Genomic DNA, 25,409 nt, shown 5'->3' with positions numbered 1-25,409 from the left:
TGAACAATAGAGGTTCGATAGAAGCTAGAACCCATACTCTTGTGTACTCAGTATACGTGCACTCTCTAGTGCAGTTTCTTGATGTCCTTGCTATGTGTTAGGCTAAAGTACACTTTCAAATCTAAAAACACACCTCGGGAAATGAAATCGCTTCCCTTTTCTGATTTAAAAAATAAAAGCTGATTTGGCGCCCGACGTTTCACTAGCTCTGGGTAAAGACCACCCCAATTGGTGTAGTCCATCCGTGAACTGATAAGTTCACCGTGCGCCAAATCATCAATTAGATTTTAATTTTTAAGTTACATCAATAGAAAATATGTTTTACCATTGCTATTCTCTAAGTACTACTTTTCCGGTCCCTGTACCCACGCCACACGTTAGTAGAATTCTAACAAGTGCTTTTCTCGGGTCTCCAAGATCGCACTGATAACAGCACTATTTTTATTCAGGTCCCTGCGTCTTTTTTCCTACGAAAATTCACATTGGCCGTACCACGGATCACAAAAGAACTAAAGTTTATGTCGAAAATGATTAGAACTCAGTGCTCGGGGTCGGTCATAACGTCACAACGATCCCTATTGCAAACACTCAGATTTTACTGAAAACCAACTACCAAGAGAGCTTATAAATTTCTGGGTCGGCTGTTGGCTGTACTTCATAACGTAGCCTTCGAATGGTGTATAAAAACGATTTCAAATATTGTTTTTGGCTTAACTCAAGCTCTTGGTGAACCTGTTTGGCATTGACGCCATTTATCTACGGACATTTTCAATCCACGTGGCTTACAACTATATCTTTTTTTGGGAGAAGATCAGCAATAAGTTTTGTTTTGAAGGTGACCAATGCAATCCGTCCACCTCGACTAAACGCCTATTGCGAGGGCTCAAAGAGTCCTTAGTCACAGGTCTATTGATGCAAGGGAAAACAAAATCTTTTACTGAATCGTGAAGTTTAACTGGTATATCTCCATCAATTTAAAAAAACCATCTCGCTGCGCCATTCCCCTCAACACGGTCATCACCAAAGTTTGGGAAATGGGGGGCTTGAGGGTCATTGAGCCATGTATAGCCATCGCAAGGTAGCACAGAATGGGACATGGCCGAAGGGTAGAGAGAATTCATATCAAGGAAAACTATATCTGATTTTGTCCCCGTCTTCTCTCCTGTTGGATCAGTTTCAAAAATACAATCCCCATGAAAAACAAAACCGTCCCTCATTGAATTTTCGATGAACAGGTGCTGATCAATGTCTGTGATTAGCCCAATTTTTCCCCACTAATTTTTAGGATGAGGTCCATCACTAGATGAGGAGATGAAAAATAATAGCCCACATCGAGATTAAACTCCTATTTTGTTGTATCCACATTTTTACTCATACTGTGTGACGGGATCAACACGTCACTCGAGATACGCAACTAGCAGTATCAGAAGCCATGTTTACACCTTCTCTTCGTCCGCTCTTTTTTAGCTAAAAATCAGATCTCGGGGGTGCGCAAATAGTTAATAAGACCAATAATACGCGAATAAATTGGAGGACTAATTTCATTTGTAAATCTTAAAGTGGAACGATAAAAAACATAAGGATAGATGCCCTTGACCGTCAATAAATCATATAAATCATTTGGAAATTGTTGCTTGAGAAGGGGGGAAAGCATTGCAACCGTCATCGTTTTTCTGAACATGAATTAATTTACTCAAATATTTGGTGAAAAAACTGTAATAACGTAAAGAGCGAATTTTGTTTCTGTACTCAAAATCCTCTTCAACAAAATTTGAACTTTAATTCCACGAAATTAAGTCTTTCTAATAATTTAGGAATGATTTTGTAGCTAGATCTGGCTATTAGTAAAGCTTCATCATCCACTAGTTCATTTCTTTGAAGATGTGCGAATGCTGGAAGCAAATACTTCAGATCATAGTTAGAGTTATGTATAAAAACCGGAAGAAAAAGTTGCTGTTTAATTTTTTAAATTACATGAATTGTGAGCCCACCCCCGAAAGTTACTTTTTCCCCGTTGAATTGGGATCAATAAGGTGGTCGTGATCCTGAACCGCGTCTTTTGGGGCAAGAGCATCCCTACAAACCCAGCAAATCGTCCCCTTTTCTAGTGCTAGCTGCTCTTTTTATGACCATGTTATTGGATAGTTGGTGTGGCGTAATCGTGAAATTGCGCCGTTTGCTGTTTTTATTAAAGCTATCAATAACTTTTCCATGCTACCCTCCCCATCCATAGCAAAAAAGAACTCTTCCAACTCTATTTGAACGTTGGAATCATGACGGACGTGTCAGTAGGACCATGCAACTAGTTTGTGTTCCTTGACTATATTTTGTCTTGAAGTGTCTGATATCTCAATTAGCCATGTTTCACTGTCCTAAGATATTTTATCAACTTGTAGCAGGGACTTTTGAAAATTCTTAAACTGTAAAATATATTTGCCTTCTGCCAACATATATACTCGGTGGTTGCCATGAATTTCGCACGTGTTCATGTGATCCGAGAATGTTCGTTCAGGTCTAAATGAGGTACATGGGACAATAAAGGCATTTGCCTTTTTTCTTTCCGTCAGAAAGGAGTCAACTTACTGCTGTAATAGGAGAAAAATTAACATAGGAATTTACATCTTTGGGAGTTTCGTAAATAACCCATACCCAATTTTTAACATTATCCACCATTGGTGTCCTCACTGAGTACAAAACCCCTTTTTTATTTGGTTTTTTTCCCCCATCTACAAATTCAGTGTCATACTGGAGAACAAACCCCCCCACCCCAAGAATTTCATTTGCGTTCTCGAATATGCTTATTTCTTTAAAGGACACTGGATGCTTCCCCTCTAAATAGTCAAAATTTACTTTAGGGAAATTGTCTCCGCCGTTACGAGCAAATCCGTCGAGAATTTTCATTGTTGACTCATTTTTTAATGTTTTATGGACTCCTATCAAGAACGCGTGCTTAAAATGTTGCAGTCCTTTTTCAAAATCAAAGCTCTGAAACTCTTTGGCTGCTATAAAATCTGGATGTCATTTTATTTTTAGATTAACCGCTCCCCTTAAAATGAAGTTTTTTTTTCAATCTATTAAGATTCAGATCAGGACGTTCAATGTATAAAATGGTTGATCCACTATCTTTCTCGTTAAGCCTATTCAAAGTCGAAATTAGTTTATTCACCCAGTTGAAAAAGTTTTCTTCAAATTCATTTAGACCTGGGTAAAAAGTCTGGTTGCCAGTTGAAAAACTTAAATTAAACCATATCAGAGGATGTTTCCATTTATAAATAAACTTTTTGAATCACTGATGCTTTAACCCACCCTTGGCCCCCCCATGGCTGAATATGAACGTCTCTTTGTGCTCGTGGTAGGACAGTATTGCTCTAGAGAACATTTACAGTGTCAGTTAAATAATGCCCTCGACAATCGCTTTTTCCCCGGGGGGGTTAGTATCTGTCCTGTACGTTTCTAGGAGACTAAGAACCGGCCATAGCAAATAAAAGTCCCGCAGGTCTTAGGACATAGCACTATTGTGCAGTCCTGCATCTAACTTTACAGAATCTTATTGACATAAAGTAAAGTTATTATCAAGAATGCCAGCGGAAGAATTGGGCCCGAAAATTTGCATTAGATTGTCCATTTAATCAGCTGTAAATTGAAAAACCAGGGGGATATAAAATAACGTACCTTCACTAACATCATCATCCGGTGAGAGGCGACAATTACCCATGATACTTTGAAATCCCGGATCTGGGAAGGCAGAAATTCTCGCAGCTTCCCCTTGAAACTAGAAAATGAATGGATTAAGTTTTTTTTCTTTGACGAAAGTCTTATCACAACTATAACACACTTTTCTTTTTTTTGCTTATAGCATTATTTATCAAACGAATGCATAATAAATTACAAATTTTGTTAATAGCACACGCACACATGCGCACACACACACACACACACTCACACTTACACACACACACACTCACACACGCACACGTTCACACACACGCGCACACACACACACGTACACACATACACACACACACACACACACACACACATTTAAACATCCTCACACACTCACACAAACACACACACACACAACACACATGCGCACACACCCACGCATGCACACACTTACACGCTAAAATATTCTTACAGGTTGAAATTACGTTTCTAAGCCCTTAGCCTATATTCTATTAGCCTATAACGTGCTGCTGAAACAGCGTCAGATAGAAATGTGCTGTTGAAACAATTTATGCGATTTTTCCTGTGTTAATATCTAAGATAAAAAACATCCTGTTATTTGAAACTCCCGGAGCGAGCGATTAACATTCAAATTTATACCTGCTTGATTAACATAAAACCTTTCCCGATAGATAATTTTAGTAATAGGATTAAATAGGCGCGAAGCTAAGAGTAAAAACATATCTTAGTTTAAGAAAGCTTGTTGTACGATCAAGTGTGAAATAGTGATTTTTTTAAAGAAATAATTGGATTATTGCATTAGCAAACATATTGCTTCAAAGAGAAATTATAGGTAAAGTTTTAAGGAAAAGTATGATAAGCTATTTGCTAGTTCTGTGTTATAACCACTCTTTTATATACTGCTAATTTGGTTAATGGCAATAAAATAGCATTATTATAAAATGGTTTAGAAACAAATGTAAGTTTTACTCATTAAAAGTTAAGTACTTGAGAAATTTTGTCTTATTTTTGAAAATACGGAAAGAAAAAAAAAATTATATATATACCTAAAAATTCTGACTGGACTTCCACACCTGAGGTTCTTGGCAAAGCAAGAAGGAAGGCAACTTCACTATCTTGAGTAGGCTCTGGCGAGGCATTATGAGAAGCCGCCCACTCTCTATCCAATTTCTCCCCGTGCTGCGTCGAGGTTTGCGCAGAGGTAACAGTGGCATGAAAGGCACCTTGCATTGAAAGTTGCATGGCCATTGGATTATCTAGAGCATGTATAATTGAACCAGCATATTTGATGATGGAGGGTCTTGCGGGTTGCATCAGTGTGGATTCGTTCCATCTTGGTTTCTTTTCCGGAGGGGGGTAATTGCAAGAATCTTCCTCCGCCTTAAAAAAGAAGAAAAATGTAATAATGTAATAATAAGCCCTCTTTTAGAGACAAACTGCCCTCAACCCCCATGTAAATATATCCCATTCAAATAAACCCTCATGCAAATCGACCTTCCCTTTTAAGCAGTCTTCGAAAGTTCCAACTGAATAATCAAATCCCTTAATGACGAAATAGTTTGTTATTTTACCTTACAATGAGCGTACTAGGATTTATACATTGATCCCTTCCCGATCTGAAATTTTATAAAAGTTACTTAATCATCTGCTAAACCCTTTACTCTTTCATCAATTAAGTCTCTTTTAATTTGGTCATGAACAGAAACTCTTGAATGACGCATGCAAGAATCATTTATTTAACTCCGAAAGTTTCAGCTTAATACACAAATTCCTTAATGAAGAAATACTTTGTTTTTTTTTTCACTTTACAATGAACGCGCTAGAATTCATACATTGACCCCTTCCCTGTCTTAAATTTTTATAAAAGCCACTTAATCATCTGTTAAACCCTTTTTGATTTCATCAACTACGTTTCGTTTAATTAGACCATAAAAGTAAACTCTTAAATCGCGCATACAATAACAATTTATTTAACATAAATCCACGCTTTTGAATACCCCACCAATAAACAAAAAAACACAAAGACTGTAGCATTGTTCCATCTTGCCCCCCCCCCCCTATCCCTTCTGAGTTTTGGCTAAAATTAGACAAAGCCTATTTTAATCACCAAGCTTTTTGTTTTCAGATACGTTGTAGTTTGGTTCCAAAAAGGACCCTTTTCTGTAATTATAAACACATATGGTTTTAATCTCTGTGATAGAACGAGCCTGTGAAATTTGAGCCCCAAAACTTTCACTCTCTGTGTAACACGCAAGCTTTTCATTCAAACCAGAAAAATACAGCCCGTTTGGAAAAAGGTTGTTTTCTGAATGATAAAGAACTGTTTTTCAAAACAATTAAAACTTGTAAACATAGCTGTGGAGGAGAGATTTTATTTACATAATAGAAAAAAGCATGCTTTGCCGTTTCTATTGAAAATACGCATCATATTTTAAGCTTTGTGTTGTTGGAGGGGAGGGGGCTAAGTCCCCCTGAAATTTGAATTTACTAGTAAAACGATTTTTTTTTTGGAAATAAAGAATGAAAGTGTACTCACATTGAAAATAGAAATATCCATTGTTTTCAAAGTTAATAATATGTAGTGTACTATAATCAATGTGTTAAAACATAATGAAGATTAAATTCCAAAGCATGTACATTTTATACGAGGTTTCAATGACGAATTGTTAAGCAATTCTCTATGATTAGCTGCCTAAACAACAGGTATTAGCTCGAAAAAAAAACAGTCTGGTTGAAAAAAAACTTTGAGTTGAAACAAATTTGTGCGGGGAATCCCCCATTCATACTGCTATCTTTTTTTCAATGTTTAGGAACAGGCGGGGACTCCCTAAAAACCAAACCTCACTATAACCATCAAACCAGACTATACCCATCAAACTAGACTATACCCACCAAACCAGATTATACCCACCAAACCAGATCCATAGGTACATGCACTGGAAAGGTGCCATGGAACGTAAAGTGGGACAAATACACCGGAAGGAACATAAAGTCCCAGAATTCAATAGATACTTACTACTGCTGTCATGCACTTTTGGTCAAGGATGTTGAGTAAGCCTTCTGCTTCCGCCTTTAGCGACTAGTTTTTGCATCCATATAGCAGAATGGAGTGAATACAAGCCTGATCGACTCAATAAGTAATGAAGTTTTTCTCTTTTTTTTGCTGTCAAAAGTGTCTGACTTTTTAGATAGATTTTTTTTGCCTATCATACGCAGCTGATAGAAGAATGATATATTTGTCATCATGACAGTTAGTTTCTAAAGATCTGCACTTGTACCTTAGTGTATATAAGCTTAAGGCGTCATTTTCTAACAATTTATAATGCAACAGTGGTATTGCAAATTATCTTATGGTTGTACTTCTCCTTTAAAGGGTGAATCTTCTCACCAATTAATAACGGTAATCAACTTAACCGAAATTGCCATCAGGCGGATAATCAAAATGGCCAAACGGATAAGTGCCTTTCGTGATTTTTGTCAAGAGGATCAGATAGCATTGTTGAAAGATGGATGTACAGAAGTTATGATTTTAAAAGGAGTAGTTCAGTTTGATCCTTTTAAAAATTCTTGGAAGGTAAATTATTTTTGAGCTTTTAATATATATTATTTTGAGTTTCACTCTGACGCACCTGTATTTTTCTCAGCTGACACGGCTTATGCATGATTTTGCTTAAAGTTTGTGCGTGTAATGTAGTTGTGTGAAGTGTTCTCTTTTTTTTTTTTTTTTTTTTTTTTTTTTTTTTTTTTGATTATTTACTCCGCTACCTTTTTTCTGTTCTGTAGTGGGCATAAATAAAATAATAATAATATGGAAAAACAAATTTTCTCGTTTTTTTCATATTTCTATTTTGTTTTTAATTTTAGAAAGAGTAATGTAATTCCGCCCTTTAAAAAAAAAAAATTAGAGTTGTTGGTACATTTGGGGATAAAATCTTCTTTTATATTTGTTTTTTGTTTAAAATATATGATTTTAAAAGGGATTGTTTTATTCTTTTAAAAGCTCTTGGAAAGTATGTTATTTTATACTTTTTAGTATAGTTACAGATGAAAGCTTTATTTTACATTTAATCTTTTTTAAATATATCAATTTAAAAGTAGTTTAAATCAACCCTTTAAAAGTTCTTAGAAAGTAAGTAATTTTTTAGTACATTTGCATTTTTTTCAGCATTTGATTTTAAATGAAGCGGTTTAGTTTGTTGAACCTTTTAAAAATCAATTGACTTTTTTTTTCTTTTTTTTTTTACTGCGTGTATTTGGAGATAAATTATTTGTAAATAAGTGACCATTTTAAAAACATTTGGAAAGGAGGTTGAGTTCTTTTTTAGAGAATCAGATTTGTAAAAGAGTTGCTTTGAGAATTAATTCCTAACATAGACTAATAGAACGTCTTTCTCCTTAGACGTAGCATAGGTAAGTTCAAGTGTTTAATAATTTTCAATTCTCATGATTTATGTTGTGGCCTACGTGTTCCTTATATGTTCCATGTGAGAATTAATTTTTGATGTGATTTTTTTTTTGTTGGTGTTTGATGTAACATTTTTTTTTATGTGGGTAAGAAGTGAATAAAATTGAAAATATAAGAATAAAATAAAAATATGATGGAACATAGAGCTATGAGAATAAAACAAATGAGAAATGAAATAAAGTCATAGAAGGAGATTCTATTTCAACAAATAAGAGTTAATTTGTAGGTATGAAGTAAATGCCCTTGTATTTTTGTTGTCAAAATAATAACTGTAATATATTGTCTAGTGTCATTGTCCGGAGAATATAATTTGGTGTAAGTTTACAAATTTTTTTTCATTTTTTATTTGCCATTGAAGAGGGGCTGTCTTTTTTTTTTTTTTTTTTTTTTTTTTTTTTTTTTTTTTTTTTGCTGTGTCATCAAAACGTCTCTTTTTTAAAAGAAATAGTCCTTTTTAAATTATTTTCAGCTCTCGTACTACCTGAAATTGATTATATTCCAGGCTTGACTCTGAGTTCCTCCCAAGTAACGGTCCCTTGAGGGTGTCAGCAAATGCCTATTCTAATATGGAACTAAAAAAAAAAAAAAATGAAAAGACTGTGACACGATTAGAAACCACACATTTCCCAGAGAAAAATTACTTACTTGAGGTTTTTGAGGCTTCCTGCTCCCCCCCCCCCCCCCCCAACCTCCATCCTACGATGTATATTAGGATCCGTGACCGTGCAAACACTGCTGCTTTAAGCTATCAAGCTTATTTGTTCCAAGTATCATATTCAATCTCTGCCGTTCCTTCGCTGCAGATTATGTAAGATGACCAATAAAAATGTTTTTCATTGTATATTTGAGTGTAATATACTCTCTACAGAACAGAAAAAAAGATTAGCTCAAGCAAATAAACTACTCGAAGAGCTTGAATAAACTACCCGAACAAGTCCCCGAAGAGCTTGGTTGGATCAGTCCCTTCCAACAAGTACAGAGAAGTTCCACCAAGAAAATAGGCTCTGAATAGAGATATGTGGACAGAGATTCTTCGAAATCCCCTGGCTCGCAGGGACTGTACCTTGAGATCCGGTACGTGAGAAAATATGTTTCAAGAAATAAAAGAAAATTAACATACAAATGGGTAAAGGGGACACTTATGAAAAATGATTTAATAAAAGAGAATTGGTTTATGATGTTATTTATCAGAATTGAGAATCATTAGTGTGAAAATCATTATTGTTAGAAAGTGTGAGCAAAATGAATGAACTTGTAGAGGTTTTTTTTTATTCAGGGTGAGAGAATAGGTTTGAAAATTAATGTTAAGAAGACTTCAGTCACTAAGGCTAGGAATAAGTGAAGATGAAAAGGTGACGTTGGGTAACGAAAAGATTGATCGGCTGGGCAGCTTCACTTACCTTGGTATTGTTATTAATAAAGATGGTAGGAGTAGTGAAGATGTTAAAAGTAGAATAGCCAAGGCTCAGGGTGTTTTTTCACAGTTAAAAAAAGTTTGGAAGAATAGGAAGATAAGTGTGCAAACCAAGATTAGAATACTAGAAGGTACAGTGATGACAGTGGTCAAATATGGCTCGGAAGCATGGGCGCTCCGAAAAGCGGATGAAGATTTGCTAGATGTTTTCCAGAGAAAATGCTTACGGATTGTCCTGGGTACCCGGGTGACTGACCGTATTTCAAACAGTAGGCTGTACGAAAAATGTGGTTCAGTACCGCTTTCTAGGGCTATAATGAAAGAACGGTTTAGGTGGCTAGGGCACGTTGTGCGGATGAAGGATGCCAGATTGCCGAAGATTGCCGTTTTCGGCCAACCGTCTAAGACTAAATGGAAATCAGGTCGTCCTCGTCTGGGGTGGAAGGATGTCATAAAGAAAGATTTAAAGGGAATGGGAACATCCTGGGAGGGTGTAAAAAGGGGGACTTTGAATAGATTGGGATGGAGGAGGAGCGTGCGCAGCTGTGTTGGCCTCAGGCGGCTTTGTGCTGCGGTGAATTGTTGTTAGTAGTAGTAGTAGTATCAATAAATAAATGGAACCTAAAACGAACAGAAAGAACAATAAATAATCAAGTTAAACCCAAAACGAGCAGAAAATACTACAGAGAAGAGAAGAGCTATGACCCTGTGTCTTGTAAAGACCAAAACGTAGTACTTTTAAAAGGTATTTTGTTTTAAATAGAATTTAAATTCTGCTCTGATGTTTTCTAGGCCCAATGGGTGTTAGCCCTACTCTTCTTTGTGGTTGTAATATTTGTTCGTTTTGGGTTTCATTTATTTATTCATGTGATTTATGGTAGTTTTTTGCTTGAAAAGTAATTTGAATTCATTCCTGCTCGTCCTTGGTTTAATGTAGCTCTGCAATTTTCTTTGAAAAACATCTTTTGTGGAAAAGCTTTTTTTAAATTAATTTCTGTTCGTTTTTAATCGACATAGTCTTTTCCAATAATTTTTAATAATCGCTGTACTATAATGCTTAGGTTGGATGGGTACTGAATTTTTTTTGGGAAGTATAGGGGTTAAAAATCTACATAATCTCTGGGGCTCTATAGGGTTGATGAAATTCTAATCCCCGCCCCCCCCACCATGTTACAACCTTGAGCATAGACAAATATTAATCAACAATCTCCTTGGCATGCTTTGAAAGTTTCATCTCAATTCCTTTAACTCCTGAACTTTCTCTCATAGTCTCAACTTAATACCTTATTCTTATTCTGAACTACTGCATTTGCGCCTTTTTAACAACTTGGATGCACTTAAACGCTCTTGATTTTGTTCTATAATAATAGTAGTGGTGGTGGAGGAGTCACAAGTAGCTCGAGTTGAAGTCGCAAGTAGTCGCAGTCGCAAATATTTTCTGTTGCAAGTGGTCGCAAATGCAAGCTGTTACAAGCACTCACAGTCGTAAATAGTCACATTTACAGTCATAAATAGTTTAGTAGTAGTAGTAATAGAAGTAGCAGTAGCAGTATTAGAACTAGCAGTTGTAGTTGTAGTAGTCCTGAAAGGTTTAATACCCTCAGCCGTTTCTGAGATGTTGCTGATACGTCCTTTCGACAACCTGCACGAATATAGTACGTTTTGAATGTTCAACATACACCCCAGCATCCCCTGAAAGTGTCACTCTGATGCCCTTAGCCATTCCAGAGATATTGCAGACACACATTTTTAACATTCATATTTAGTTAAACATCCCCCTTAACAGGCCCTGAAAGTTTCAACTTAATACCTTTAGCCGTTCCTAAGATATCGTAAGTAAACCCTTATGACAAACTTGAATGAACATAATGTCTTTTAATTTGGTTCACAATCCTCGATAACAAGCTCGAAGAGTTGCAACGTAAGACCCCTAGCTGTTCTTGGGTAATTACACATACGCCCTTTTGACAATCTGGATATATATAGTGCCCTTTGATTTAGTTCTACACCCCCCCCCCCTCAAATTTCCCCGAAAAAATAAAATTTAATGCCCTATTTTGTTCCTGAGTTATTGTATCTAGGCTATTTTGACAACCTCGATTCACTAAAGGCTTTTTGATTTAGTTTAGTAGCAGCAGTAGTAACAGTAGTAGCCCTGACAGTTTCAACTTAACACCCTCGCCGTTCCTGATATATTGCGTGCTTTTGAGAATCAGCATACACATAGTACCTTTTGATTTAGTTTTATAGTAAAATAACTTTCCCTGAAAGTTTCTACTTAATCTCCTATTTGGTTCCTGAGATAATGCTTCTCCACCTTTTTTACAACATGGATGCATTTTAACCCTTTGATTTAATTCCATAATAGTAATAACAGCAGTAGTAGCCCTGAAAGTTTCAACCTAATACCCTCAGCCGTTCCTGGGATTATACTGATACGCTTTTTGGACAGCCTGCACACACATAGCTTGGTTTGGTTTAATTCAACATCCCCCAGAGCATTTGCTGAAAATTTCACCTTAATACCATTTGCCGTAGTAGTAGTAGTATTGATACAAATAGTAGTAGTATTAGGAGTAGCAGTAGAAGTAGTATAATGCATATAGTGCCTTTTGGTTACTTCAACATTCCCCTTGACATACTCTAAAAGTATCAACTTATTGCTCTAAGCCATTCTCGAGATGTTGCTGATACACCCTTTTGACAGTCTGCAGACACATAGTATGTTTGATTTAATTCTACATCCCCTTCAGTGTTTCCTGGGGAAATTTTCACCCTTAATTCCCTTAGCCTTAGTAGCAGCTGCAGTACCTGTAATAGTAGTATTACGAGTAGTAGTAGAAGCAAAAGAAGTAGTAGTAGTAGTATGAATACAGTAACTTGTGTTTTTTCCAACACCCTCCTCAGTATGCCCTGAAAGTGTCAACTTAATTTTCTAATTAGTTCCCGAGATATTACTGATACGCCGTTTTGACAACATGCATACACATAGTCTGTTTTGATATTATTCAACGTCGCCCTTAACATTTCTTGAAAAGTTTGCCTTTATATCGTTACCCTTAGTAGAAGTAGTAAATTAGCAGTAGAAGTACTAATAGAAGCATGCACAATGTGCCTTTTGGTAAGTCCAACATGCCACTCAATATACCATGGAAATTTCAACTTAATACTCCAAGCTATTCTTGAGAAATTGCTGATACGCCCTTTTGACAAACTGCATGCACATAACTTGTTTTGATTTATTTCAACATCCTGAAAGTTTCAACTTAATACTCTCAGTCGTTCCTGAGAAATTGCTGAGACGCCTTTTTGACAAACGGCATGCTCATAGTGTGTTTTGATTTAGTTCAACATTCCGCTGAAAGTATCTTCTTCATACCGTTAGCCTCAGTAGTAGTAATAGTCGTCGCAGTAGTAGTAATAGTGGCAATAGTGGTAGTGTGCACAAAGTGCCTTTTGGTTAGTTCAGCACCACCCTTGACATGCCCTGGAAGTTTCAATTTCATGCTCTAAGTTGTCTCTAAGACATTGCTGATACGTTCTTTTGACAACCTTCATGCACATAGTGTTTTGATTTAGTTCAACATCCCCCTAAACATAGTTAATCCTAAACATGGGTTAGGAATCCTTTGTCCGAGGGACACGAACAGAAAGCACAGGATGGCTGACCCCCAACCCCCATTGCACTTCCTGGGTGAAGGGCCACGAAACGGAAATCAGCACCGCCGGTTTGGATCTTAGGGGTCTAGTGCCGTCATACTTACTATACTATACATACTCCTACCTCCTAAACATAGCCTTAAAGTTTCCCTTTAATACCTTTAGCCGCAGAATAGCAACAGTATTAGCACTAGTATTGGTAGAATACACATAGTGCATTTTCGTTAGTTCAACATGCCCTGAAACTTTCAACTTAATACTCTGAGCGTTTTGGCTAGTTCGGAATCTCCCTCAACATAAGCTGAAAGTTTGAACTTATTGCCCTAAGCAGTTCCTGAGACATTAATGCGTTCTTTTGACAACCATGGCCATAATAAGTTTTGATTTAGTTCAGCATCCTCTAAACAGTCTTTGACATTTTCAGCTTAATACCTTTAGCTCAAGTAGTAAAGTAGCAGTAGTAGTAGCAGTAGTAGTAGAAAAAGTAGTAGTAGCAAGCACATAATTCCTTTTGTTTAGGTCAACATGCAATGTAAGTTCCAACTTAATACTCTTAGCCGTTTCTAGAATATGGCTGATACGACTTTTTGCGGACCTGGATGCATATTGTGTGTTCTGATTTAGCTCAGCTTCCCCTTCAATATACCCTAAAATATTTTACCTTCATACCCTTAGACTTAGTAGTAGCAGTAGTCGTAGTAGTAGTAACAGTAGTAGCAGTATGAACTTATTACTTTTGGTCATTTGAACATCCCCTTCATCATGCCCTGAAATATTCAACTTAATACCCAAAGTCGTTTCTTAGCTATTGGTGATACGGCCTTTTGACTACCTGCGTGCACAAAGTGTTTAGCTCTACATCCCTCTCAACATGCGCTGAAAGTTTCAACTTAATGCCCTAAATAGTTCCTGGGAAACTGATACTTTCCTTTTGAAATCCATTTTGCGCATAATGTGTTTTGAGTTAGTTCAACATCCCCTCAACCTTTGCTCACCTTAATACGCTTAGCTTTAGTAGTAGTAGTAGAAGTAGTTGCAAACACATAGTGCCTTTTGGTTAGTTCAACATGCCCTGCAATTTTCAACGTAATTTTCTAAGCCGTTCCTGAAAAAAAGTGCTGATACGCCCTTTTGACTACATATATTGTGTTGATTTAGTTCAACATATCCCTAAACATTCCCTGAAAGTGTCACATTAATATCTCTAGCCTCAGTAGTAGTCATTGTTGTAGTGGCAGCAGCATTAGCAATAGTAGTAGCAGTAGTAATAGAAGTTGTAGCAAGCATACAGTGCAAGTACATTTTGGTAGTTCAACATGCCCTGTAAGTTTTAGCTTAATACTCCAAGCCGTTTATAAAATATTGCTGATGTGTCCTTTTGACAACCTGCAAGCACATAGTGTTTTCTGATCTGGTTCCCGCTCAATAACCCCAATACTCTTAGCCTTAGTTGTAATAGTAATAGTAGTGGTGACAGTAGTTGTAGTAGTAGTAGTATGCACTTAGTGTCTTATAGTCAGATGAATATCTCCCTTACCAGGCCCGAAAGTTTCATTTTAATACCCAAAGCCGTTTCTGAGATATTGCTTATTCGTCTTCGGATAACCTGCATGCATACAGTATGTTTAGATTTAGTCCAACATCCCCTCAACAGTTCCTGCAATTTTCAACTTGATACCCTAAGCCTTAGTAGCAGCATGAATATAGGGCTTTCAGTAAGTTTTATCATCGCCCTCAGCATGTCCTGTAAGTTTCAACTTCATACTCTAGGCCATTCCCAAGTTATTGCTTACACGCCCTTTTGACAACCTGTATGCCCATAGTGTGTTGTGATTTAGTCCAACTTGCCCCTCAATATTCTCCAAAATTTCTGTCTTAATGCATTTAGCCTTAGTAGCAATCGTAGCAGAAGTAATAGTTGTAGTAGCAGTTCTAATTAATAATAGTATTAGCAGCGTACACATTTTGCCTTATGGTCAATTGAACATCCCCCTCATTATTTACTTAAAGTTCCAACTCAATAGTCTAAGCCGTTCCTGAGATACGCCCTATGGACAGCCTGCATTTTCATTGTGTGTTTAGGTTTACTTCAGCATTTCCCTCGGCATTTCCTGGAAGCATCACCTTAATATCTGCAGCCTTTTTGGACACGAAAGATCAAACATGCCCTTAATCCCAATAACAAATACTGTATGTAAACAATTGGCAAATCGCATAATTACTACTACTGCTATGTCTGCTACTACTACTTTTACTGCTATTACTACTTCTAAGGCTAAAGGCCTTAAATATATCTCCAACCAATTACTTTTTACTCTTAATAAGGGAACTAGAATTTTTAATTTACAAATGAATTAGCCCCCTCCGAAATTTCTGCGACAACTCCTTCCATACAAATTGTGAAAAAATGTAAATAATAATACAGAATAGTTAACTGCGATCTATGACAAAATTTAGTCAAAATGTTGCATGTTTCTCCATTTTTCTAATATATTGCTATCAGCTCTCCGTATTGACTTGCGAAGTCTGAGAAGCGTCTTGACTTGTGATTTCTCAGAAATAAATGTGCGCAATCGTTTCCCTTATAACATAATAACTTCAAACCGAAATTGTAGAAAACCTTTTCCTTTTTTCGTCTTGGCTTTCAGCGGCTAAATTGAAGCTGGTTTTGATTTGAGACTTTGTTTCAGATCCCTACAAGGGGCAACCAGTTAATCAAGATGGATATTTTGAAGCAAGCTGGGCATAATATATATGAAGCATTTCAAAATTTTATAACTTCTTTTGCCCCCGAATGGCGATCAGATGATAACATCACATTAATAATGGCAGCCATTTGTCTTTTTTGCTCAGACAGACCTCATGTGATTCACAAAGAACCAGTGAAATTAGCACAGGTATTTTAAACGACATCTCTTGTCTTATTATTGTTATTTGTTGTCAGGGTTGTTATTGTTATTGTTGCTCAGACAGACCTCATGTGATTCACAAAGAACCAGTGAAATTAGCACAGGTATTTTAAACGACATCTCTTGTCTTATTATTGTTATTTGTTGTTAGGGTTGTTATTGTTATTGTTGTTATTATTCCTTCGTTTTTTCTGTAGTAAATTTTTTGGTGTGTGCTGCCCGTAACTGCATTCACAAATGTGCATTTTCGTTAGCAATTTTTCTGACTAATCTGTTTTCTTTTTTATGCGTGTAAAAAAGAGTCTCTTCGTTTGCGCGCGTAAAGGATAGTAGTAAACAATCGGACCCAAATAACTTGGATGCATTAGGTTTCTTCCTGGAGATACCCAATTTCAGTGATACAGAATTGAGGTTTTGCTTGAAACTGTCTACTCAGCAGTTTCTACTCATTCAGTGAACTTAAAGTACATATAGTTTACTGGTAACAGCAATTTGTTTCAAATAATTGGATGTTGATTGCGTGGATTTTCGATTCAGTTAGAAATATATTTCAATTAGAAGTTGCACAAATAAAACTACCATAATGTATACATACACCTTAGTAAGTTCGTTCTATAAAATACACAATCCAAAATTTCATAAAGATTAGTTTATTAGTTTGCAATGGCTTCAATTCACGGAAATTTAGGGAGGAGCAAAATGTATTTTTGAAAATAAATATAGGGGGTGTCGTTTTTTTTGTAATTGCTTCAATAAAAACAACAAAAAGGGTATATTTCAATAAAGAATACCCCCCACCCCCCATTAAAAAAGAATTCTTCCAAATCTAGACGACATACGCACCCCCCCCCCCTAAAAACAATGATGCCACTGTTACTTCGGGAGTAAATCCAGTACAAGTAATACACACTAGCCTCTATTCTGCACAGTAACTAGCTCTGTGCAGTTACTGTGCAGTAACTCTAAAGTACTCCATTGTTGATGGAGTAACTGTGCAGCTCTAAAAAATTAATAAGCAACCTACAATCAAAACTTACCTAATATTTAATGAATAAAGGCTTAATATTCTTTTTTTTGCTTGGCTGGTTTAGTCTCTTATGAAAGTAGAGTTTCTGGCCTAAAACTTAACAAAAGCTAGTTAAAGGTTACTATCCCTAACTGTATATCATCGTAGGTAAATAGAATCACCAAGAGGGCAGGGCGAAGACGGAGCTCAGTTGAACTTTTGTGTGGTAATGATGGTTTTTAGTTTTAACCAAATTTTAATTTATTTCAATCTAACTTAATTGGTAAATCGTAAGGCGGCAGAAAATGAAAATTATCAATATTTGAGTTACGATCAGAAGATCTTCAGCGTATTGATTTTTATATGGGTTTTTACAAGAGGGAGTTTAAGAGAGAAAAACCAGGTTTAATTTAAGCAAAGCAGTGACAGGCGTACTAAAACGTACTAAAAACAAAAGCAACAACAAAACATTAATTAATAAAAAAGAACTCCGAATATTTCGACTCCACATCCGGGAGCCTTTATCAATGGGAAAACAAAGAAAAAAACTTAGTTAATTATCTAAAGAAAAAGACAAAGAACATCACAAACAAAATAGAAAAAAGGCAAAACGAATAAATAAAACTCACATCTTGATAAAAACTGTCAAAGTACGGCAACAACTGTAATCACAGATAAGACACCAACATCTTTAGATAGTTTTCGTCTATAAGATCAGATTGGCAAATGGAATCTGTAAAAAATAAAATGCCATTTTTATTTGAACAAAAATAAAACCTAGGTCACCAGCCCTGATTAAATTTATGGGCTAAAACCCTTGAACTATTTAGATATGGCAAACAGGCCAGCGAACCTCATGCATTATAAATTGAGTGATTTTCTTTCATTTGCAGATTTAGCTGTTATCCTTTGACTCCTGCTAGTCTTAGCCTCATCCTGACTTTCACTTACACGGTTACCACCTGTTCGAGGACTATCATTTAAATTACCGCTGTTAGAAAATTTTACCTGCCCCTTAATTAATCTATTATAAAGTGAACTAGTTCTATATTCCCTTTCGTCTCTATTAATACTAATCCCTCCATAGATAATTTTCCTAGTTTCAATAATTTCTCTAAAGCTTTGTAAGAGGCCTATAGACGTGTCTACAATTTTTACCTGGTCAAACAATATATTATAATGAAGAAAGGTCAACTAATTGTTCTGCTACAGCTGATTCAAACGTTTCTGGGTTTCGTTTATATTCTAGCGAACAGCCAGTTGCATTTTTGTGTTGCTGTAGCCTATTTTTTAAATTTTGTTGTGTCCTTCCTACATAAAATTTACCACAAGAACACTGAATTTTGTATACCCCCCCCCCCATGTATGTTTTTCGGAACCCTATCTTTTCCATTATTTAGTAACGAGCCAATAGTACGCCTGTCGCTGCTTTGTTTAAATTAAAACCGTTTTTTCTCTCTTAAACTTTCTCTTGTTAATGGAAAAGCAGTATGATTTAAGAAATTATTTGGATTTTTATTTTTATTAGGAGTTACTATTATCATTCAGTTTAATTTCTTCTACTGCGTTGATGGTGTCTATAGGCTATATACCCAAAAGTTCGTTTATTTTACAGAATTTCGTTTATTTTCGGAAGTTCGTTTATTTTACAGAATTGGTAGCTCCGTCCGCGTCCCCCCTCTAATATTTAGGGTAATTTCTGCTCTTATTAATTTTTAGCATAGCTCTTTACTTTCTCTTGAAACACTGGGAATCTGTTATCTAATGCTGTAAAATATTACTACTCTCTTAGCTTTTTTTAATACTGTAGAACTGTAGTGTCTTCTTTTTCCAAACATGAAACACATTTGATACTGCGTCACAATGCTCTGAGTCGTGTCGTCACAGCCTAGTTCAGTTCCTAGTGGTCGTACAAAAAAAAACAGGTTTTTCATAGGCTTCTCGTGATGTGCACATCGGAATCGCGCGTGCGCGAAGGCGAAGTATATATCATGTGTGGATTTAAATGTGTTTCACTTTTTTTTAACGGAGAGCATAGCCTTTGTCGATACTATATTATATTCTCTCTACTGTGTTTTTTTTAAAGTATTAATAAATTCGATTTATACACGGTAGCGCAACCTCTGCAGACAATCGATGCGACCATCCAACACACATATGACATACGCACGCACAAACACACACACAAAATGCAAAGTTTCGCTTTTCTGTAGTTAGAGGTCTGAAAATCCTATTTTGGGGGTCTGTTGGGCATCCAGAATCTAATGATGAAGTTGTTATATGATTTTAAGATAATTCATACTATTTAAATATGTCACATATTTGGAATCAAGTTAAAATCCAAACGTCCGTGTCTTCGAGTTTTGGTTACTACTGCTTCGGATCACTATAGCCTATCCTTCGTGTTCATTATTACGATTTTTTTTTTTTTTTTTTTTTTTTTTTTTTTTTAAATATCCGCTTGCTCTTTACATGACACCACGAATGATCCGTGACGAGTGCTGTTCAACCCCTCATTTGATTTACTCTTTATTATTTTCCTACCACGGGTTATACTACCTTGGGATACCATAATTCGCTGCTATGGGTTCCAGGTGCAATAATGGTGTAAGAGTTTCCTATTTACCTTCTGATTAATTGCATTTTAAAAAAAAAAAAAAAAAAAAAACGCATCCATGACTCAAAAACTTTTTTAGCTAAGGGCTTGAAGGTTACATGGTCATTGGGTATCCAAGCTTTGATTGTTAAATTTTTTACATCAACTGATCATATTTGTGTGGTGATCCCCCCACCATTTCTCAAATTAAGCAACTTTATTTATGCAAATACCTTTTGATTGGTGCGCTTGAACTTAATGAACTATACCTCTTTGGAATGATCTGAAACAGAAATATGTATGCATTGTTTATCAAACTCCCTTGGTTTGTGGTTTAGAGTTTTAACTATCTATGCTAGTAGTTCATTACCACGAACTGTTTGAAAATAAGATGCAGTTACTGTAAGATTTGAGAGTTTTTGCCTCCCAATGTCTCGAACAATTTGAGTGAAATCTCCGATGTCTGCTGGCTGGTATCTCTCAATATATCGTACTCGATAATGATGGAGAGCACAAAAGTGGGGTAAATTATTTTCACAGTGGGTTTGATTGCTGTTCGCTTTATTTTCAGAACTTCATGACTAATACTTTTCCATCTCTAATACTTTTCCATCTCTAGTACTAGTACTTTCCTTTAGCTCGGTCGCAAGGAACGGTACGAGCTTGCATTTTCTTCGAGCCCGAATTTTGTATGACAGGTGAATCATGTTTTGGCTTGAGGATTTATTCCTCTTAGTATTATAAAGGTAACTCTTCAAATTTAAATTGGCTGTAATGTAATGAATTAAATTAATGTACTTAAATCTTAATGGGTAACTGTAAAATAAGTTAAGTGGATGTATTGCAAATTTTAATGGAGTTATTATTAAATTATTTATTATTAAGTTGAATTGGATTAATATATTCTCGTAAATTTAATTTCAAAATTTAAAAGCTTTTGGTGCCATCAGTACACTTACACTATAAAAATATGTATCAAAATTCATCTCAAATTTCTTATAAAATATAGAGATAAATAGCCAAAAGGTAAGGACCAAATATTCCTTAAATTGCGATAAAGCTTTTTTCTTTGTTCCCAAAATAAAAGGTAATTTATTAAAGATAGAATTCAGTTTATTGGTCTAGCCAGTGATCCTTTTTTTTCAAAATTGCGGGGGAGCCTTAATAAGAAAACGATTCCTTTTATTGGCTTGGCCATTGATCCATTGAAGAAATGAATGTTAAACGAAGAGCAAATTTGCATTATTTATAGACTATTGTTACAGGGTAAGACCTGTAGCCTGAAACTTAGCTCAGTACGAAAACCATCGTAGATCATAAGTGTTGATGCCTTTGGGGGAAAATCTGGGAGTGAAGTCACTCTCCCCTAACCACCTATGTATAGCTTAACTATTTCAAAGGTTCAGGGACTAAAACACCGCTGCTAGAATTAATGATGCTCAGGGGTCCCCCTTGGCTTTCTGTCGTAGAGGGGAGGGGGAGGACGAGGTGGGTTGTACTCAAAAAGCTTGATAGATTCCTCAGGTCAGTAGGTAATTGTGAAGCTAGGGCGGTCCGCTAATTACACAAGAACTTTACTATGGTGGGCAATTGACTGAGAAATCATGCATCGATAATCAAGCTAGATACGTAGAAATTAATTGAGAACAAAATTGGAATGATGATTTTGGACAAAAAAGAAAAAGTAGGCATCTCATCCATTTTTTATCAAGGATCGTCTCGATTGGCATCATTCACCCTGACAGCAGCTGGGCCGGCTTTGATTAAACAGCCAATCATACCCTTTGAAGGCTGTCCAATCATAGCCAGCTGTCCAAAAATGATCCACCTCCAAAAAAAGCTGCTGATGGAGTGTATGATGTCAATCAAGACGAGGCTTTAAGGTTTAGGTACTTTTGGCATTCATACATCGAATTGATATGTTTTTGTTTTTTTTTTAGGCTTCCTATTATCGTCTACTGAGAAGATATCTGGAGTCTGTGATTGGTGGTTGTGAAGCAAAGTCAGCCTACCTTAAGTTAATTCAAAAAATTATGGAGCTTCGTGCTTTGAGTAAAAGTATTGTTGACGTTTATATTGATGCTGACACTGCCGAAATTGCCCCACTGTTGATTGAAATTTTTGACTTAAAATACCGGTGATCTTGTCGTTTGTTTTATTCTTTTTGTGTTATTTTTTTTCTATTGCGTAATGTATGTGACCTTATTGCAATCGGGTATTGTTTATTGTGTATGTACTGTCGGTTATGAAGCTTGTTTTTCCTAGCTAATACAGAAGGAGATTTTTGACAAAAATATGTTATTTCCTGTTTAAATGGGGCTTATTGTCAAATGCAAGTTGTAAACGAAATACGAAGTGTGTACTTTGCAATTTGTCAAATATATGATATAGGAATTACTAAGTTTAGAATATGAATAACTTAGATATGTGAAAATTCATAGTTCATGTATAAGCCCAATTGCTATATAGTTTTGCCAAAATTAGATCTCGGTTGTGAGATACCTACCTGCGCCCCCCCCCCCCCCCGAAAAAAAAAATGTTGAAAACAGCGGTTCGCTAAAGGTGCATTTTCGAGACGACTTCCGTTCAAGGGAAAGTTTTCATTCAGCTGAACGGGTTTCTCGGTTGAAAGTTCCAAGATTCTGGTCCAAGTGTATGTCTAAACGGGATAGAAACAATTTTTATCTCAATCTGCCAAAAATTCATTTTTTCAAAATCGATTTGAATCAGGCAAAGATGTACATTCTAGACTAAATAGGAAAATTTAAAACCCAGTTTTTGTTTATATGAAAACGTATGAAGACTCAAGTATTATGAAATGTTTTTATATTATCAAGAATGTAATAATAATAACCTGTAATTCTGATTCTATATTGAATTTCCCATACTAACTTTATTTATTCGTGTAGCTTAAGCTACCACGCATTTGTCTAATATGGTCACATTTGAGTAGCAATAAACTCAGTGCTCCCCAGATCGTTCCATTACCCGATAAAGTTCGTAAAAACGATTATATATTTAAATTATAATAAAACGATACCCCCCCCCCTCCGTACTGCAAGTCAATGGTCCCATTTTGTAGGGAAAATAGTCTGGAACTACGGCCACGATGGGTGGGTTTTATATTGATTGCTTGTTCCTTTTTGGTCAACGTGACCCAATAAACAAGTAAAGTTGTATAATTTGCTAGTAGAATTTCTGTCGGTCATAAAACAAAATTTACATATAGTGAATTTTATTTATTTTTATTTATCTGCAAAAACAGAACATTTTTTTCTGTAAAATTTGTTGGACTACAGTAACTGGTTCATTTATAATACATTTACTGTTTTCTTTTCTTAGGCTCTGGGGTCTAAGACAATATTTACAAGAAAAAAATTAGAAATTGCTTATCTTGGAACACCCTGTTACCCTTTGGTAGTAGAGTGGATGATGCTCCGCTTGGCAACCCGTGGCCTTGGGATCAACCCCTTCTCTGGCAAAGTTGGGTTTTAAGGTTGTTGCTTGTCCTTATAAAAAAAAAAACAGCAACTGAAATTTCGATTCCACGCCCTATGTGCCAGTAATGGCTGTGGAAGATCTCTATATTTTTATCCTTATTTCCCCACTGCCGTTTTAAAAGGAATGAGTTACGAGATTGCAGGGCTCAGCTGCGAAGCTCAATATTCAGTATGACAGCTTCTTCTTCAACTTGGTTAACTTTGACAAATACTGTTCAGTCGTTGTTGCAGTTGCTAGATCTCATAATAAGAATCTCGATAATGCAGATATTCTGGTCAGTGCAACCGTGACCCGTGTCATTGGATCAGAATTGTCTCCCATAGCGATTTCCAGCCATAAGTGACTGGAGGGCGAACAGCCCACTTCATCCTTTTTAGCTACCAACATCAGATACAAATTTGAGATACCCTAGTCGTTCAAAATAGGAAAGATTCAATAACTAATTCTAGGAATGACACGACCCCCACAGCTCTTGGAGCAAGAGGTATTAGCTGTGTAACATACCCATTGTTTACATATAGAGGTTTTTTTTATTGGGAAAATTGGCATGTTTCATCCTGGGTCTCTAAAAAGGCTAATTGTATTAAATGAAACTTTCATGGAATTTTAAGGTTATGTTTGACCTACATCAAAACACACTGTCTGTATTTCAATTGTCAGAAGGATGTACAAAAATTATCTCTGGAACAGCTGAGGATATTAGCCTATACTAGAAGCAATATCTCAGTAAAGAAGCAAGGAATTTAGTTGGAACTTTTAGGGAAGGTTGATTGGTAAGTAAAAAGGCATTTATGTTCATGCAGGTTATCCAAAGGGTGCATCAGAACTATCTCAGGAACAACTGAGGGTATTAAGTTGAAACTCTCAAGGCTACTACTACTGTTGCTGCTACTACTTGTAATAATAATAATAGTTTATTTGTACCCTCTATGTGCAAAAATGCACACAAGAAGAGTAAAATGAAAAAAAGAAAAACAAGACAAGAGCTACATATAGACAACAATAATATTCTCACTCAGCAAAAACACGAAGCAAAAAGGAAAAAAAAAAACTTATTTCTCTCATAATAAAAAAACAAACCTTAATTGACCAAATGCACATTGTAAAATTCTATAACTCACAATACTCACACTTAAAGATACATAATGCAAGATAAATGTAACTTGTTCCAATTACACCGTTCAAAGGCAGGATAACAACATGGCCTCAGAAAAACAAAAATAAACTCATATATAAAACCAACAGAAACTATTACCAATAATAAACGAAACAAAATGAATTCAAAATTAAAAAAGAAACAAAAAGGAAACTTCTTACCGGGGACGCACACACCTGTCAGCACAAATAAACAAACATAAGAATTACAAAATTAGAATAACTCACATCAATGAAATACAGTTGAGTGGAAAATCGACTATTGATTCTCATCTAACTCTGAATTTAGCTACTAGTTTATCCATTTTCTCGCAAATTTCGAGGACTCCTTAACGTCTTGTTATGTATCTGTTATGGGTCCAAATCGGAATACGAAGAAGATATTTACAAAATCTGAAAAATAGCGAACGAATTTGTTTCCGTTCAGAAGCGGTGAAAAACTTCCAAATATGGACTAAAAAGAAAACATGAGGAGAAAAAAGCGTTATAAAGACGACCGACTGTTTTCTTATTGAATTGACCCTTCACCCTGGAGAGAAGTCCATAGGACTTTCTCAGCTTCTTCTTCAATGCTTTAATAATGAGTGATCGTGTTGCTTGAATTGATGTTCTGTATGGAAGCCCAAGATATTTGAGAGACGTGGAAGCAGAAATAGTAGAAGGGCCAGCCTGGTTCTTGGAGTCAGGAGGCTGTCGACAACCAAAAACAAGAAATTCGGTTTTTGTGGAAGCAACTGATAATCCAATATCAAGAAGACCGTCATAAAGGTTATCCATAGCGACTGCACATCGTCTGACAGAAGGATAATATCATCCGCGTACGCAAGATGACTTGCATCGATAGACGGCTTAATGAGAAAAGGTGGTATTCTACGCATGGCAGAACGGATTGCATTGTTGAAGATTACAGGACTTAAGACCGAGCCCTGTTTAGCTCCGCGACGTAGAGGAATCCGGCAACTATAAACAGTTTCCCCTCATATGCTAATAGATGCCCTCTGATACCACTGCCATTT

General features: G+C 36.0%; 1 protein-coding gene across 2 annotated transcripts in view; it reads left to right on the top strand.

Moving 5' to 3' along the window:
* Hr96 (Nuclear hormone receptor HR96) overlaps window positions 1-22,134 on the top strand; it is a 50,825-nt gene extending 28,691 nt beyond the window's left edge. Inside the window, exons 5-7 of one of the 2 annotated variants that reach the window (XM_089092893.1) lie at window positions 7,061-7,261; window positions 15,917-16,123; window positions 21,678-22,134. In XM_089092893.1, coding sequence (XP_088949019.1) covers window positions 7,061-7,261; window positions 15,917-16,123; window positions 21,678-21,878 — 609 coding nt within the window. In that variant the 3' untranslated portion in view covers window positions 21,879-22,134. The remainder of the gene's footprint in view (window positions 1-7,060; window positions 7,262-15,916; window positions 16,124-21,677) is intronic. The other variant, XM_089092894.1, reaches the window with a different exon arrangement.
* The last annotated feature ends 3,275 nt before the right edge of the window (window positions 22,135-25,409 follow it).

The sequence above is a fragment of the Artemia sp. Qi Xiang Cuo genome, chromosome 8, assembly GCF_049724085.1.
Source record: "Artemia sp. Qi Xiang Cuo chromosome 8, ASM4972408v1, whole genome shotgun sequence".
Lineage (NCBI taxonomy): Eukaryota > Metazoa > Arthropoda > Branchiopoda > Anostraca > Artemiidae > Artemia > Artemia sp. Qi Xiang Cuo.
Note: the sequence above shows the minus strand (reverse complement) of the source record. Positions and strands in the feature narration are given on the sequence as shown.